Raw genomic sequence first — 16625 nt, 5'->3', positions numbered from 1 at the left:
CCAGAAAGGGCCCATGTGAGAGGATGCTATTTATTCTTTGACCTCACTGATAAGAAGGAACTAGCCTTGGAAGACCTGGCAGAAGGGAGCATTCTAGGCAGAGGAAACAGCAACTGGAAAGACCCTGGGACAGGAATAAAATTAGCATTTGGAGGAATATTAAAGAAGCTTGTGTGGCTGGAGCATACATTGGAGGGAAGAGGTAATAGGTGATATCAGTATAGACTTTTAAAAATTATTTTATGCATGCAAGTTTTCTTTTCACCCAATTAGAGTATAATTTCTTTAAGAGAATTGGACCAATCTCTTTTTTGTCTTCTGTTTAGTTGATATTTAGTTAACTGATACGGCAAAGTAGAGTTAACATTTCAGTGTGGTTTGATTTAGGAATATTCAGAATGGGTGTGTCTAATAGCCTAGGAGGTTTGCAGGGGTGTGTTCTTGTCCAGCTGCTATTTGAGCAGTGCACATGTGAGGACACATGATCTTCCCTTTCTTCCCAGCTCATCCATGTGCTGTTTTGACTGCGTGTCGCTTCTGAGCCAGAAGCCAACAGACCTCCATCTGGTTTAGGAGATAAAGAAGCAGGGATGTTTCCACAAGTCTTTGTAATTAAACCACCACCACCACAAGATGGCCTTTCTCCACCAAGTCTGGCACTTTGATGAGAGAAGGCATGCCTATTCCCATCTCTGATAACTGCTTCTTCCCAGCCCCCTTCCTCTTCTGCTGCCTGAGAGATTGAAGATGGTTGGAATGCAGGCTGGAGTAGTTCAGTGTTCTCACCCCTTCAAAGAAAGCACATGACATACTCCAGTCCTCTGCAGAGCAGCAGACCATCATGTGACTTGCGCCACTTGATCCTTTGAGTTCCAGAGTTGAGGAAAAGGACATTGCAGATAGAACGATGTGTGCAGATATTTAGTTCTACCTTCTTTTTGAATTTCTAGGGGAAGAATACGTTCAGCAGAAAGGAGCTAGCTTTAATAATTTCATTTCTACACATTTTAGGTATTGGGCATTACTTATGTTAGTATCTGGGACGCAACATGATCAGACTGCCCATCCATCTGGGGTAGGCATCGTGGTCCCTGAGTCTAGAGTTGCTTCTTAATAACTTGTCACATTGATTTATCAAATTGTTCTGTCTCATGCACTTTTGTTGATGAATGCATTTTTAGTTCCTCATATTAAACTATCATTTACTCTTCTCTTTAAAATATCCAAATCATGCATAGTTTCTTCCAAAGAATAATTTTCTAGAATACAGCTAGTGTTTCCCCGTTCATAAAAGAGAACCACTTTTCTTTAAATTATCCACATTTAACATGGCTCATATAATATAGAAGCATATGTATGTTTGTGTGTGTGTGTGCACATGCATGGGTGCATGTTGATTACAAAAGCCGGGCCTAGAAAAAGCATTTTACCTTCTTCCTTTCACTTGTGAAGGTTAGTCTTCCACTCATACGTCAGACCCAGAATTAGAGCTTTACAATTAGAGTTGAATAACCGTTGGAAGATTCCTAGAAACCTAGATCATTGTGTGCATGTATGTGTATGTGTGCACACATGCATATTAACTCTCTATGTAAGGGTTTTCCTCGTTTTCTTTTTAATGTTTATTTCTCTTTGAGAGAGAGGGAGACAGAGGATCTGAAGTGCGTTCAGCACTGACAGAGCCTGATGCAGAGCTCAAACTCACAAACAGCAAGATCATGATGTGAGTCGAAGTCAGCTGCTTAACTGATTGAGCCACCCAGGCACCCCTATACTATAAGATTTTTAAATAAATTGGACACATTGATTTCTGCCTAATAAAACACAATTTAGAAAACTGCTAAATGCTGGATGTGCAGTAGACCCAACTCCTATTTCTCTTATTTACTATTCTGATAGTTTAGAGAATATTTTAAAGAGTTGGCATATTTGTTAGTGTTTTCCCTTTACTTGCAAGTGTTAAACAGGTTAGTGTTCAAAAGGCAGAGGAATCTACCTGTAGAAGTTATTCCAGCCTTCTAAATCATTTCTAGGAGTGTGTATGGATGTCATAATTTGTGGACACCCAACTGGAGTGATGTGTTGATGTCAAGGAAGCACAATTGTAAGCTCACCATCTTTAAAGATTTTGTTCTTAGGCTATTCAAAGTCCCCAGAGTTCATTATGTTTTCCAAATCACAAGACTTGATTATGCACAACAGCAGAAACATAGTCAATTTCATCTAGCTAAGAATGTTTACACTCAATGGAGCCCTTCAGAGAAGGGAGGAAAAAAGTGATCATCATTTCATAATCAGTTTTGAATTTTGCATGCTTCATGTTTATGTATTAAACAGCATATGACACAATGCAGAAATATCTTGCTGTTCTGTTTCTTCAGGCTACACTGAACACAGCCTTGGAAGTCCAGAAATAATCTGGCTTTCCTAATGCAACTCAGGCTCATAAAACCAGGGTGTCTTTGTTGTTAATGAACAGCATCTTTTATAATCCGTTAGCTATGAAGTATGCAAGCATTGGGAATGCGTATATATGAAGGGCTGATGGCAATATGTTACCACACATCATTTGTTCTCTTGTATCTTTGCTGAGGGGACCCCGTTTTTATTCTACCTGCCTCATTTGCACATAAAGCCATTTGCAAAAGAAAGGAAGGAGGGAGGGTATGTTGAGTCCATCGATGTCATTTCTCATGGAACATGAGGCTTTGAGGAAGTGCAGGAGCAGGGTTGAGCGGCAAGGCTTGTATAGATGAAGGCAGGAAACTGTGAACTCAATGGGAGGCAAAAGTCTGTCAGACATCCAGTTAGAGAAGAATTTGTATCCTTTCTGTTGGGGATAAAGCAAGCCCCCTGAGAGTTTGATGAATTGGTCATTCTCACCATAGACTACCCTGTTTTATAAAAGTAACCACCAAGGTAGCTCTTGTGTGTCCTTGTCTAGATTGGGTATTACTGGATATTGGAAGGTAGAGGCCTGAGGCTCTGGGAATGGAGAGAAATGGGATCACTTGGCATCTCTCTACCCTACCACATTGAGTTCCTGACCCCCTGGCCCCATAGGAGCCATCCAAAACCAGGCTCCCTCCAAAGTCAAGGGTCTTCTGTCTAATCTGGTCTCTCAACTTTTCTTTTATCCTCTATCTTGTCTGTTTCTCTTCTCATGAAGGAGGGTAGAATGTGCCCTGATGAAGATATGGAAATGTTGAATACAGCCAATCCAGATTACTTTACTGTTTAAAAGCTCCCTTGTAGATTAGATCATTTGCCCTCTTACAGGCTCAATGAGCTGCTTTTTCCATGTGTTCCTGTGAACAATGCCTATGTCATGGTCTCAGCTTGAAAGAAGGGGCAAACAAGGAAAAGAGAGAGCACACTTTGTTACTACAAGTTTTCAGGAGTCATATCAATGATGTAAATGCTGTTATCATCTTTTTTTCCTTTTTGAAAACATTTTATGTTTTTGTTCAATATTGAAGAGAGAAAATTATGCAGAAAATAGGTTGTAGTGCTCAATGTTTTGTGTGTGATTCATAGGATAGAGAATAGTGTTAATATTTTAAATTATTGCTCAAAAAGATACTGCTGTTTTCTGTCACACAAAGCTAATGGGTGAATGCATTCTGCTGGATGGCAGGGAGTTTCTGCTATTTTCCAATCTCAAAGATCAGACAGCATGCTAGGTATCCACGATACTTTCAAAAATGCATCAGAGGGCTATAACCTCCAAACCCCTGGCTCTAGATTAGGGGCTAGCAAGTTTTCTTTCTCAAAATGGGCAGATAGCATTTTCGGTTTTGTTGCCCATACAATCTCCCACATATTCCAATAAAACTTTGTTTGTGAACACTGATGTTGGAACTGCAGGTTACCTCCACGTGTCATGGAATATTATTATTCTTTTAATTTATTTCACCCGAAATGTAAAACCCAGTGTGAGCTCAGTGGCCATACAAAAACAGGTAGCAGGTCAGTCTGGGTGCTCATGACGTAGTTTGAAGAACCCTTTTCTTATCTATCCTGGGATGTTAGTGACATCTCAAGACAAACCAATCTTCACAATGAAGTCGGTATGTGGCGGCTCACTTTCAGGATGGAGTCGTGGGAGAAGGCAACTCTGCAGACATTTGCTGAATCTTGAAAGGATCTGTGAAGCACCCAGGGTTTCAGGAACCTCCAGCAGAGCCACAAAAAATTCTTCCCCTTGCTTGAAACGGTCCTGACACTGAAGATTATCTCTGAATTCCGTTGAATATGCAGATGCTACCAACCTCTCTGTGGTTCCTCTCTGCCTCTTCCCACCTTCCTAAAATATCTGTTGGGCACATTCTGTTTGGAGCCCTTGGGGAGAGGTTGGGGGACACAAAGAGGCAAGCAACACATGAGTGTTCACAGCCTGCGGAAGAGTTGGAGAGCTGAGTGGAGAATCTCACCCAGGTGAGCGGCCTGTTGGAAGGGATGTGTAGCCATCCACACTGCCCACCCAGACTTCATCCTCTGCTCACAGAATTTTGAGAACCAGTTCCAGCTGGATGACTCATGATTCAGGGTGGGTTGACACTGAACCGTTGGTTCCTAGTCAGGAACTTGGGTTGGTGGGAAAGACCATAACTTCTAGACTATTCTGTACTTTAAAGATCCATCCAGAAAAGTATTACCAGACTCTGCTTTGAGCTGGTAACTGTTCTTTCTACAGCCTGGTGCAAGTTTCTGTCCCTTTGTCTGAGCCCCCAAATGCTGAATACCAGAAGCAATGCTCATGCCATCATTCTCCATGAGCATTGCCTTTGTAGAGCAGTATTCATGCACCATGAAAATCACAAGTTAAATCTCATTTTGAAAATTAAATCCCTGTGTAAATACCTTAAATCTTTAAGCTTGTTATAGGAATCCCATCATGAATTCTAGGCACAGCAGTATCTTTCACAGTGTACCATCACAGAACTACTCTTGGGTTTCCATTTCTTCATCTTTGAAATGATGGGGTTTGATTAAATGATCTCTGAGATTATGCAACTTATTCTACTGTTTATCTTTTATGTCAAAATATATTATTAAATATTGGATTTCCTTGAGGTAGGGCGCAGTTGTTCTCATAAGATGTGGTAAAAGATGGTAACATAACATACCCCATTATGAAACATTTACTATTTTCAGCAGACCCTCCAGACCACCAGTTCAGGCTATACCAGCCTCCCATGTCAGCCCGCATGCACCATTTAGGGATGTTAGCTTCTATCTGTGCTTCTCCTTTCACAGCTGCAGTATCTGTGAGATGAGCGGCGTTAGTTTGGGAAACAAAATGTACTGGCCAGGGGTGGGTTGCAAGACACAATTATGGGAATTATTACTCTTCTTACTTAGTATAATTATAGAGCATTTTTCTCTGAAGAGTTCCACAGAAAGGTTGAATCCGTTGGGATTATTTATCCTAGAGAAGAGAAGAGCAGAGGGGAAGGGATAACTCAGTAACAGTCTGGAATGTTTGGAAGGCAATAGCCAACTGTTCTGTCTTCTCACTGAAGACAGAAGATGAAGAAACCGGTGAGAGAGGTCTAAATGAGATGTGAGGAATAGTGCCTTGCCACTAAGCATGATTAAACACCAATGTGAGTTCCTTCTGGACAGGTCTGGGTAGACTGGGGGCTTAGATGCCCTGCCTGGACCCAGACACCTCGCTCTCTGATTTACATTGCAGACACCTGGAACAGCCTATAGGATCCAGGGGACAGATTCACAGGTCTGGACTCCTAGGCCCCCACCATTCTGATAGATAGGGTAGGGTTAACGCAGACATAATAGCCTGGAACAGGACAAGAAACACAATAAATGTTATCGGAAAGATGTCTGCAGCTCGAGAGGAAAGAGCTGGGCTTGGGTTTGATGGACTTTGCCCCACCTGGGCAATGCCTGGCCTGGGGATGGTGAAGATTTCTTATGCCAGCCTCACCATCTCCACAGCATCAGCAGATGGGACCTTTCTCCCACATGTTAGGTGCCCAGCCTATATGTGGTGACTGTATAAATGAATGAATGCAGGAGAGAGGGAATAAAGAGATGTACCTTCAGTAGTGAAGAAACTCTTCTGGGCATTTCAGAGCCATGCCTGGTCCTTCCCCGACTGTTACTCCTCTCTTGGGTGCCATGTGCCCCCCTTGGGTGTCACACTCCCTTGGGAATCACTAGCACTGTGGTCAGCAGAGCAGGCTCTAGGGCAGAGGCCCAAATTCAAATGCCTCTGGGTAGCTCAGCACCCAAGGAGTGAAGCAGACCAAGCAAAGTAAGACAGTTGGGAATACTCAGGGTTGAGGTGGATAGCCGTCAGTCAACACCAGGAAACTGGCCTAAGGGAAACAGTCCCAGAGTTGCCAGATCCTTGATTTTTTTTTTTAAACAAGAACTCTAGATTTTGATATGAAATTACTCAATCTTTAAATGTTGGCAACTAAAAATATTTTTAAAAACACAGTGAGAGCCAAGAAAACGTGTGTCACCAGTGTGACCTTTCCTTTAGAATAATGTAGAATTAGATTCACAGCTTGACTATTTAGTTGCTGTTGACCTTGGGAAGTTATTTAACATTTCTGAACTCTAGTTTCTCTCTCACAAATGTAGAAAGATTTCTTCATAGCCTAGCTCTGAGGACTAAAAGAACATATGTAAGAAATTAACGTAGTACCTTGCATGCAGAGTATTTAATAATTATTAAATAATAATAATAATAATAATAATAATAATAATAATGGCTACGATTATATTATTAGATTGAACCATATGAAAGTCCTGGAATACATATGGATTTGACCTATAAAGATGGCAATTTCATGTGGTTCAACATAATACTAATATAAAATCCTACCCCATATACATTTTTATTATTTTGCCATCATTATTAAGTTTACCTACTTACTCCCTAAACACATACTTATGATCCCCCCTCTCCTACACTCTTCTCCACAGCACCTATCCTGTTTATCATACCCAATAACTCATTTATTATATTTATGACCTGTATAGTCTACCCCACCTCTGCTGGTATATAAGCTTCACTTAAGGCAGAGATTTCCTGTAATTTATTCATTGTCTTTCTACCCACCTCAGCCCAGTACCGAGAATTATGTAGTAGGCTCTCTGAAAATATGTGTTGAATGAGTAGGTTTGTACACTGGCCTTCCCAAAGTTGAGTTTAGTCTCCTACAGACACGTTCCTCAGCCCTTACAGGTTTGAGGAAACTATTGATTAGAACTGTTCAAATAAAACATAAATGATGATGATCATCTTATGGTGAAGGGTTTTTGGGGCCTTTGACTCGAGCTCAAGTATAATGTAAGACTAGTGAAAAGTTGTGTAAGTATTGCTGACCCCAAATCTGAAAAACTGAATTCAATTAGTAAAATTAAAAATACCTAAATTGAAAAAAAAAATGACCAGAAGCCTTCAATGAGGTTTTGTTCTGCTTTGTTTTTCTGGTCAAATACGTGAGCATTTTATATGATGCCACATTTTTAAAAAGATGGAATGCATTTGCCCTTGGATAAAAGGAAATTCAGTTATCTCAAGATAACTCTCCTTGGCAGTACAGTATGCTTTCACTGTGTGTGTGTGTGTGTGTGTGTGTGTGTGTGTGTGTGTGTGCGCGCGCGCGCATGCATACATATATTCAGTAGTAAAACTATTGCAGCAAAAGGAGTTAAAATCGTAAAAGGCAGTCTTGACTGGATTCCAGAGACAGGGGAAAATGGCGGTATTGTCTTTAGGAGGAATGTCAGAGTAGCCCGCATACAGAGGAAAGTGCTGATAAGCAGAATGACAAAAGCCAGTTTCATGAGTGATTCCCAGCAGCTAGGGTACACTCCCAGCTGATTGCCTTGCTATTTTCGGTATTCCACATATCATGACTAAATACACAAAGCTTGTCTGGAGGCCACAAATATGGTAAGTCAGTGGGTAATTCTGGGAGCTACTCTATCGTTTGTAAGGGCCAAGGCACCTTCCATGCTCTTGTCTGCCCTGCCCACTCCCTAGTTCACTAGCTAAGAAAATTTTGAGCAGCTCCTACCTTTTTACCAGGAGATAGGGAAAACCTTTACATTTCCCAAGGCAGATATTTTTAGACTCAATGCTCAGTCCAAAGTGTTAACTAATTGAGTTATCAAGTTTCATACTTGGCCACAGAGAATGGCAGTGGAGGAGGGAGAGAGCTTCCCAGAACAAGTAAGCCTTTACAGTTTCCGAATGAAATGTGTTTTCCTTATAGAAATGCTGCTTGGGCCTGAATAGTTGTGTCTTTTACAAAATGTGCGTTGCCAGATAGGAAGGAGGCTAGCCTATGTGCATCATGGATCGCCTGAGTTCAGTATGTGTAGGACAATGGGCTGTCCTTTCTTTCTGTTTTGCTCGGATCCGGACTCTAGGTACGTTTTGTCTCTGATGTAATTTGGAGTGTGCTGGGCTCAGGCATGTCTGAAGAAGATGCTTAATGAAATGCAAAAAGAATTTGAGGAGTTTGGGGTCCTGGAAGGGCATAGTGGACCCAAGAATGTAAGGTTTAAATGTTCACACTTTTCTCAAGAGAAATGTGAGAGCTTTAAAACTCAGCTTTGTCTGGTTTATTAATTTACAAGGGGAAGTATGGAATCTTACTGTTGGGAAGGAAAACATTGTAGAGTTAAAGTTTGTTTTTAGAACTCATATAAGTGGCAGATGGGGGATGGGATGTATTTGGAAGTTGGAAAATGTAATTTTGTTTTGTTTCACTAGAATTGCACATAATATATCATCTCATTTAATAATGTTAAAGAATTAGCATAGTAAGCCATTGTCCCCTTAAGGGATACTGGATGGGTATTTGCTTGATGTGTGTAAAATTTTGAATGTTTGATTCTGAGGGATTCATAAAATACGATTTTGATTATGGCACAGTTTAAGGTTTCATGTAATCTCTCTACCCGTGTCTTTTCATTTAGCACCAATTTATCTACTTATGAGAACACACATATGCTCATATATGTACTTTGCTATTAATACAACATATTAAATCCTGAGCACCAGATGAACATTTTGTATGCAATACTTAGAATGCCCAGAAGAAGACATCATAAAAATGAGGACATTGGTGCTAGTTCTCACATCAGGCAGGCAGACATGCTAATGGTGTTGAGAAAAGAACTGTCATTTCATAGTGTTACAGAAAGCAATTCAGATAACTCTCACAATTTTGAACTTTATTTTAAATGGATTCAGGTTTAATCTTTGTATTCTTAGAAATAGGTTCAGCTCTTAGCGAAGAATATTCTTTTTATGCACTTTACTGAATATTGCTGTATTCTGCAGTAGACATGTATGAAATTTTAATCTCTGTGAGACTTGCAAACATTTTGTGTGCCTCAGAGAAAGGCTTTTTCAAATTAAACTTGAGATTTATTATAAAGATATAAACATTGTTGTGAATTCCAGACATTAGTGGTGATTTACTAGTAATATAAGCATACTGACAGATGAGTCCTAAAAATCATATTATGTCACTCTAAAAATAATCAATTCATCCATCAAAAATTTTGAGCTATATTGAAGGTTGAATTTCGAATGTGAATTCTGTTCTATTAATTATGGAACTGAAAACTTTGCATAAAATCAGAATGACATTTGCTGATGACCTAGTGAGACTTGGCTTTGCAAAATACTAATTGCTAAGAAGTTTCAAGCTAAGTGCAAATATAACAAATCTTAAAGCATGTACTTGAGAAGTTTTGGCCTCTAAGAATTGATGAGTTATTAAAAAAGAAAAAGATCTGAGATCCAAAAGGAAAGCTCAGATAAAAGCAGACCATCTTGTTTCTGCCTTGTGTCAGAATATATCAACTAAATGGTGAGAGCATTTGATCTCGGCCCATATGTGCAGCATTTTCTGTTTTGGTGGGCATGCTGTTTAAAAAATGTGTAATAAAATGACAGACTGAATTTGAAATTATCCTGCCCTAAGCAGTGACTCTGGAAGGGTACTGACCCGACACAGATCACACAGAAGTCCCGACACAATAGAGAGTAGCATATACTATTGCTGTCCTGGGTTTAGTTGGACAATGAATAAGAATTATTCATCTCCTGGTTTCGCCTCTGACTTGAATGGAAGACTGAACAGTTTGTCTGCATGAGCTGAACTATGGACAAAATCCTTGCAGAGAGGGTATAGTAGATAATTACATTTTCACAAATGATCATTAATACCTCCTGCTACTTCTATTTGGCTTGTGGTTTCTGTAATATTGTTTAGAGATTTTCTACAGGATTGCTTAGTCTGTGTTTTGGGAGAAACTTTCTGTGATTTTACAACTTGTAATTGGGAAACATTTGCAGCACAAACCTTCTAGAAAGGTAGAGTGTGTGTACCTCTGTCAATTTTAGAAATTCTCAAGGGTTGTTAATCAAGTCTTTATGAAATAACTAGTTTTGCCATAAATGATTGATTAAAAAATTAACTCTTAAATAATAATCAAGCCCCCCAAAAAGCTAGACTTTGAGCAAAGCCCAAATTTAATACAATTTTAATGTGCATTTCAGAGGCAGCTAATAAGATCTCTCAATAGCTGTGAATTATTTTTAAATCCTTTAAAGTTGCTCTGTCATACCAAATAGAAGTTATTGGTATCACTTCATTTTCTATCTTCAACTCAGATGGGTTCTATTTTGTATGTCTGATTTTTTAAGAATGTGTTAATAAATACGTATTGAATCCATAATTTTATTGTTGATGATTTTCACTTTAGGAAACATAGGGCAAGTGGGAAAATTCATCTAGTCAAACTCAAGAAAGGAGTCACAATACCTTTTTGCTGCTGACACTATCTGTACAGTTTCTTGTTTTAAAATGGAAACTTTCAGTTATATAGTAACTATGGTATTTACTTACCAACTACATGTGCTTTTTTTATGTGACAATGTGAAGATACTACCTCTTCTCAGTTATAAATATAGGTGATGATCAATTCTAAGCGACGTTTATAAGACAGAAGAGAATTTAAAATCTAAGTGTCCTGTCTTTTTAACAGTCACTCTTCTTTATAACACTAAGGCATTTTTAGTCACAAAGTAAAAATATATTTGCCAATTCTTTATTTTAATGCAAATATTGATGTGTTTTACTACAATCCCCCAAATATATGGCAAACGCTAGTATTAAGAATGAAATCATGTCTTCTAATTGGACTACTGATAAATATATTATTAGACTACACAACATGAATTTCAGAGCATGTCAGGCAAATACGTACAGTTACTAATTAATCATTTATTAAGCATATAAATCAATAAAGACTTTAATTCTTTTATTTTAGGAGACCTTTTTTACTCCCACATGAAATACAGATCTAAACAGACATTTCAGATAGATACTCTTCCAGATAATAATGTTGGAAAGTGAGTGCATTTTTCTTTGGTCAAGTGACAAGGAAGCTATGCATTAATTTAAAAAGTAGAAGTTGATAACGTTAAAAATTGCTTTGTAAAATCTGGGTACGCGTCAGCTTTTAGTCTTGAATTCTTGATTATATTATGTTCCAATTCAGCATCATTCTGATATGTTATTGACTTATATATTTCCATAATTCAATGACTATTCTGCTGTATTTTGAAAACACTTGTATCAATAAGGTAAATTCTATACTTTGAGTCCTGTAGCTTTTCAAACACAGACTGTGTCTTACTCATCTTTTGATCCTCAGAATTGGGCACATATTGGGCACTCAATAAATATCTGTTAAATATTTTTAAACAAATCCTTATCTCCAAAGAGTGTACCCGCTCATCAAAAGTAATTGCTCAAGAGTATTTTAAGCATCTCATCAACAGAGTATTTGAATGAAATTGAAAATAAACAGATATTATATAGCTGAAAAGAAGCCAAAACTGTTTAGTAAACTAGATTTAAAATAATGTTTGGCCTTCTAGTCACCATTGGTCTTCTAAGACACACTATTTCTAAATGTTTAAATTATTTGAAACAGGAAAATTTACTAGCTAACTTTGCATTTTAGTGACCAAAATTAGACTATTATTTCCAGTCTAGAATTTTCCCAGAATACAGGATTCATATCTATAATTGTGTTTACACACTAATGACAGATTATCTATAAAGAATTTTCATGTTGGGGCACCTGGGTGGCTCAGTCGGTTAAGCGGCCGACTTCGGCTCAGGCCATGATCTCGCGGTCCGTGAGTTCAAGCCCCGCGTCAGGCTCTGTGCTGACAGCTCAGAGCCTGGATTCTGTTTCAGATTCTGTGTCTCCCTCTCTCTCTGACCCTCCCCTGTTCATGCTCTGTCTCTCTCTGTCTCAAAAACAAATAAACGTTAAGAAAAAAAATTAAAAAAAAAAAAAAGAATTTTCATGTTATCTTTTTGAGATGGTGGCACCACTTGCAATGAGATAGGTTCTTAATTTTTCATGTGTCCTTTCCAAGGACATTCAGTTGATGTTCTGGGGATGGTTATCCTCTGGAGAAGTGTAATAGTGTCAGAGTATTTGGAGTACTTGGGCACTTGGAAAGAGCCTACATATGAAGAGGTATATGGGCACTTGGAAAGAGCCTACATATGAAGAGGGCCGAAGTAAGGTAGTGAATAGGAAATAAGTACGTATTTGACAGATGGGAGAATCCATAATTTTATTGGCAATAAAATCAGTAAAGAGGTACAATTAGAGTAATCCTGGTCCATACTTTGCAAAAATAGCAGCACTGCACTTATTCACACTCTGTCTTCCTGCTCAAGCCTGTTGGCCAATTATTCTGTTAGGAGGTAGTAGGCTTCAATTGACAGCTTTGCTGTAGACCAGCCACTCTCAAAGTGTGGTCCAGGAACCCTTGGGTATTCCTGAGACCCTTCCAGAACCTATGAGGTTCTTCCTTTTCTAACTACATTATCTATCTGAGGCTGGATTCCTTTCACGTACTTGAACCAAAACAACACATGGCCAAAGACTGAATGCCGCAGTAGATATGAGAATCTAAATATCTTCTGTTGTCAGGCATTAAAGAGATTTGCAAAACTAAAACAACACCATCCTTCTCATATTTTTGGTTTGTTTTGGAAAACATTATTTTCCATAAGATAAATATTTTATGTTATGTAATGTGTGTTATTATTTTAAAATAAATTATATATTTAATTATCAGTTTTATGTTCTAATATGATAAATAGCAATTCAAAAGGTCTTTGGGGATCCTCAATAATATATGAGTGTAAAGGGACCCTGAGACAAACAAGTTTGTGAACCACTACTCTAGACAGAATGCAGTGTGAACCTTCTTTGCCCTGGATTGTATCCTTAGCTTAGTTGCTGAAAGCACTGGTCAAATAAGGTCAAATTCATATATTCAGTCCCTGTGTGATCAGTTATGTGCACTTGACTCTCATGGTAATCATGATAGGCAAGGAAGCTAAAAAAATTAAGACATTTTAAGGTGATAATAACAAATAGTATTAATTAAAGACCAACTGTGCACCAGGCCATTTCTAACTAACTGCTTTGCATATATTATTTCCCTTAGTCTTATCAAAGGCTGTACATGTTAAATTTTACTACTATTCTCATTTTACAGATGAGTAAACCAAGCTACAGTGTATTTAAGCCTCTTGTCCAAGGACACATAGTTTGTAAATTGTGGAGACATGTTTCGAATGCAGACATTTTGGCTCCAGAGTCTTTACTCGGAAATCATCAAAGTATATTGATTTGCTCATAGAAAGTGTTAGATTAGATCTAGCTCCAAAAACTTAAAAAATACATACAGCATTCTACCCCTAAGTCAGCACCTTCATCTTCATACATGAAAGACAGCTTCTTAGATATGAGTGTTTATTCCCATGATCCTTGCAGTATGTCTTAGCTGTTTGATTATAATATAGCTGAACATTTCAAAGTCACCCACCATGTTGTAACTACTGCACATTCTAATGGTTACCTTAACTTTGGGATAAAGTCTACTCTTATATGTTGAACTTTAAGTAATAAAAGATAACATCCTTCTTTACATTTACCATGTGTTTTCATTGTATTTTTTGAAGTTTTAAAAATTTCTTTATTTTGAGAGAGAGCGCATTGCGCATGTGAGCAGGGGAGGGGCAGAGAGAGAGGAGGGAGAGAATCCTAAGCAGGCTGTTCGCACAGAGCCCCCAGGCAGGGCTTGAAACCATGAGATTATGACCTGAACTGAAATCAAGAGTTGGACACTTAACCCATTGAGCCACCCAAGTGCCCTTCATAGTATTTTTTAAAAGACCTCTTGCACATCTGGGCATTACTTGCTCTTTCTCTCTCTCTTCCATTTTATTGCATTCAATGTAAATACGTTGCATCTTCTAATTACACATCTTGTTCAGGAAAATGTAAATGACACCTGGATATTATTTAATATTCCCAAATCATTCTATCTGTAGACCTACCCATCTATTTCTGACTTCACTAGTGACCTAAGCTTATTTTAAAATATGGGTTTTTTTTTTTTTATTCATTCAAAGAACTTATTTAGCTATATTTTCACCGAGGGGTTCTAAAATCCCTTTGTTGATGGTAGGGTCGAGTAACAATGAAAAATTAAAATGGAAAAAAGCAATAGCATTTTGGTATATTGGTGTTATTGAGTCAGTATGAAACTGTGTTCCCCACAATCCCCCCCTCCCAAAAGCAAATAGTTTCATTCCAGCTGCACCATCTGGCACACAACATTTTAGGATGGTAAATTCAAGAACCCTTCATCTCACTAGCTAATGCCTCTTCTCCCTCTGGTGCCATGGACCTCACCCTTCAATTCCTCTGGGCTTTTATCCCCAGACCTCTAATTATCTGACCAGGAAGCTAAGTCCAGTATATTGTGATTTCCTGGCTGATCCCCACCATACAAGGTATATTTATGCAGTGGAAGAAACTATGTATATTCACAATATTAAGTCTATCCACACTAAACACCAAGATATTTATTTTCTAACCTCAGAAAGAAAAAGAAAAAAAAACTGTTGGGAAATTGTTCATCTATTCAAGTAAACACTTTCTCTTTTCTCCTGATACCTAGACCAATTTTAGCTTATCACTGTTTTTGGTTGCTATATTTAAGATGTGAATAGTTCGCTGGATTAAATATTTTAGGACTCATGCCAATACCTCCTACATAATAAGGATCCTTAGGCATGAAGCCCTGTTCTGATTCATAACATACCAAATAAATGGAAAAATCCCAAACAGTTGATGTGTCTTATATAATCTACCATGTGTAATGCCAGAAGTAACTGCTATGTATTTCCTAAGTGGTAAGTAGCAATACCTTCGTATTACAAGATGCATTTCTAAGGGACTCTGCAGTTCTTTGTGGTTTAGCCAAGTTGTGCAACAACTTGCTGCTTGTTTTAATTTTTTTAAGTTTATTTATTTATTTGTTTGTTTATTGAGAGAGAAAGAGAGAGAATGTGGCAGAGAGGCAGAGAGAGAAGGAGAGAATCCCAAGCAGGGTCCGCACTGTCAGTGCTGAACCTGCTGAGGGGTTCAAACTCACAAACCTGAGTCGAAATCCATAGTTGGACACTTACCTGGCTGAGCTACCCAGGCACCCCTTACTGCATGTTTTATAAAAAAAAAAAAGGTACACACAGACCCCCAGATTTCAGCTGCATAATACTACCCGACTAGGGCTCAGAACAACTTCATTTGATCTCTAAAGAGACAAAGCTGTCTGTTTCTAGCCCTTGTCATGCAGCATGGGTCACAATGTTTAGATGCATCACCATGCCGCACAGGATGCATGAGATAACTGTGTATGTAGGGAGTTACAAGATGAATGGTAGTTTGGGGAAAGGAAGGGGGAACAAGTAGACATTGGAGATCCTACTCTTTATTGGAGTGTGGCAGGAAAATCTTCAGCCAAGAACTTATACTAGTTCAAACCATAAAATCATCGACCGCTTCCTTCTTGCTCTTGTACCATGAGGTAGGGAGAACATAAAATCCAGGAATCCTGATTTCTATTTTCAGCAATTTCATAACTAGTTAAGCAAATCATACTTCTCTTTGCTTCAGTTTCCTATTTGTACAGTAGAGATGATGCAGTAATCTACCTCAAAAACCAAAATGTGTTTTTAAAAAAAGAAATGTACATTTTTTTGTAATACAAAGCAAAGCTCTATATTAAGCCAAGATTTAATCATTACTATACTGAATCTTTACTTCCCAGTTTACTAGTTCAGGGCTATGTCTCTTCAGATTATTTAGTACATATTGTTGAGGTGAATCAAGGGAACTTCCATAAATTACTCTCCTGCTCTACCAATTATAAAAAAAAAACATGATGGGGGTGCATGTCAACTGATCTTTCCAGGGGTGGGAGAGCCTGATCGCTTAAGACAGCCACTTCCTCCAGTGAACAATGGAGTACGAATTATGCCTCAAGTATTTTATAGGCAGCCTTGCTCATAGGAGAGTGAAAGAGAATTTCTCAAAAGACATGTTCATGTGGGAAATAATTGAGACAGATGAACTAGATGAAGCATAGCAAGAGAAGAGAAGGGATGACTGATAATGAGAAAGTTTAAGACCCCAATGGCTCTATATTTTTTTGTTCAGCATTTACCTTTTGCCTA

General features: G+C 38.4%; 1 protein-coding gene across 32 annotated transcripts in view; it reads left to right on the top strand.

Annotated features, from left to right (window-relative positions):
• The window catches only part of ANK3 (ankyrin 3), a 682576-nt gene that overhangs the window by 422191 nt on the left and 243760 nt on the right, over nucleotides 1-16625 (top strand). The window contains exon 1 of one of the 32 annotated variants that reach the window (XM_045040013.1): nucleotides 7762-7936. The exons of 28 other annotated variants lie outside the window; for them this stretch is intronic. In XM_045040013.1, the coding sequence (XP_044895948.1) occupies nucleotides 7934-7936 (3 nt within the window). In that variant the 5' untranslated portion in view covers nucleotides 7762-7933. Of the gene's footprint in view, nucleotides 1-7761; nucleotides 7937-7959; nucleotides 8216-8441; nucleotides 8543-8576; nucleotides 10188-16625 lie in introns of those variants that run through there. 3 more of the 32 variants (XM_045040010.1, XM_045040007.1, XM_045040011.1) reach the window with 3 other exon arrangements.

This window comes from Felis catus, chromosome D2 (assembly GCF_018350175.1).
Source record: "Felis catus isolate Fca126 chromosome D2, F.catus_Fca126_mat1.0, whole genome shotgun sequence".
Classification (NCBI taxonomy): Eukaryota; Metazoa; Chordata; class Mammalia; order Carnivora; family Felidae; genus Felis; species Felis catus.
The sequence above is the reverse complement of the archived record's forward strand: the minus strand, read 5'-3'. Positions and strand labels throughout refer to the sequence as shown.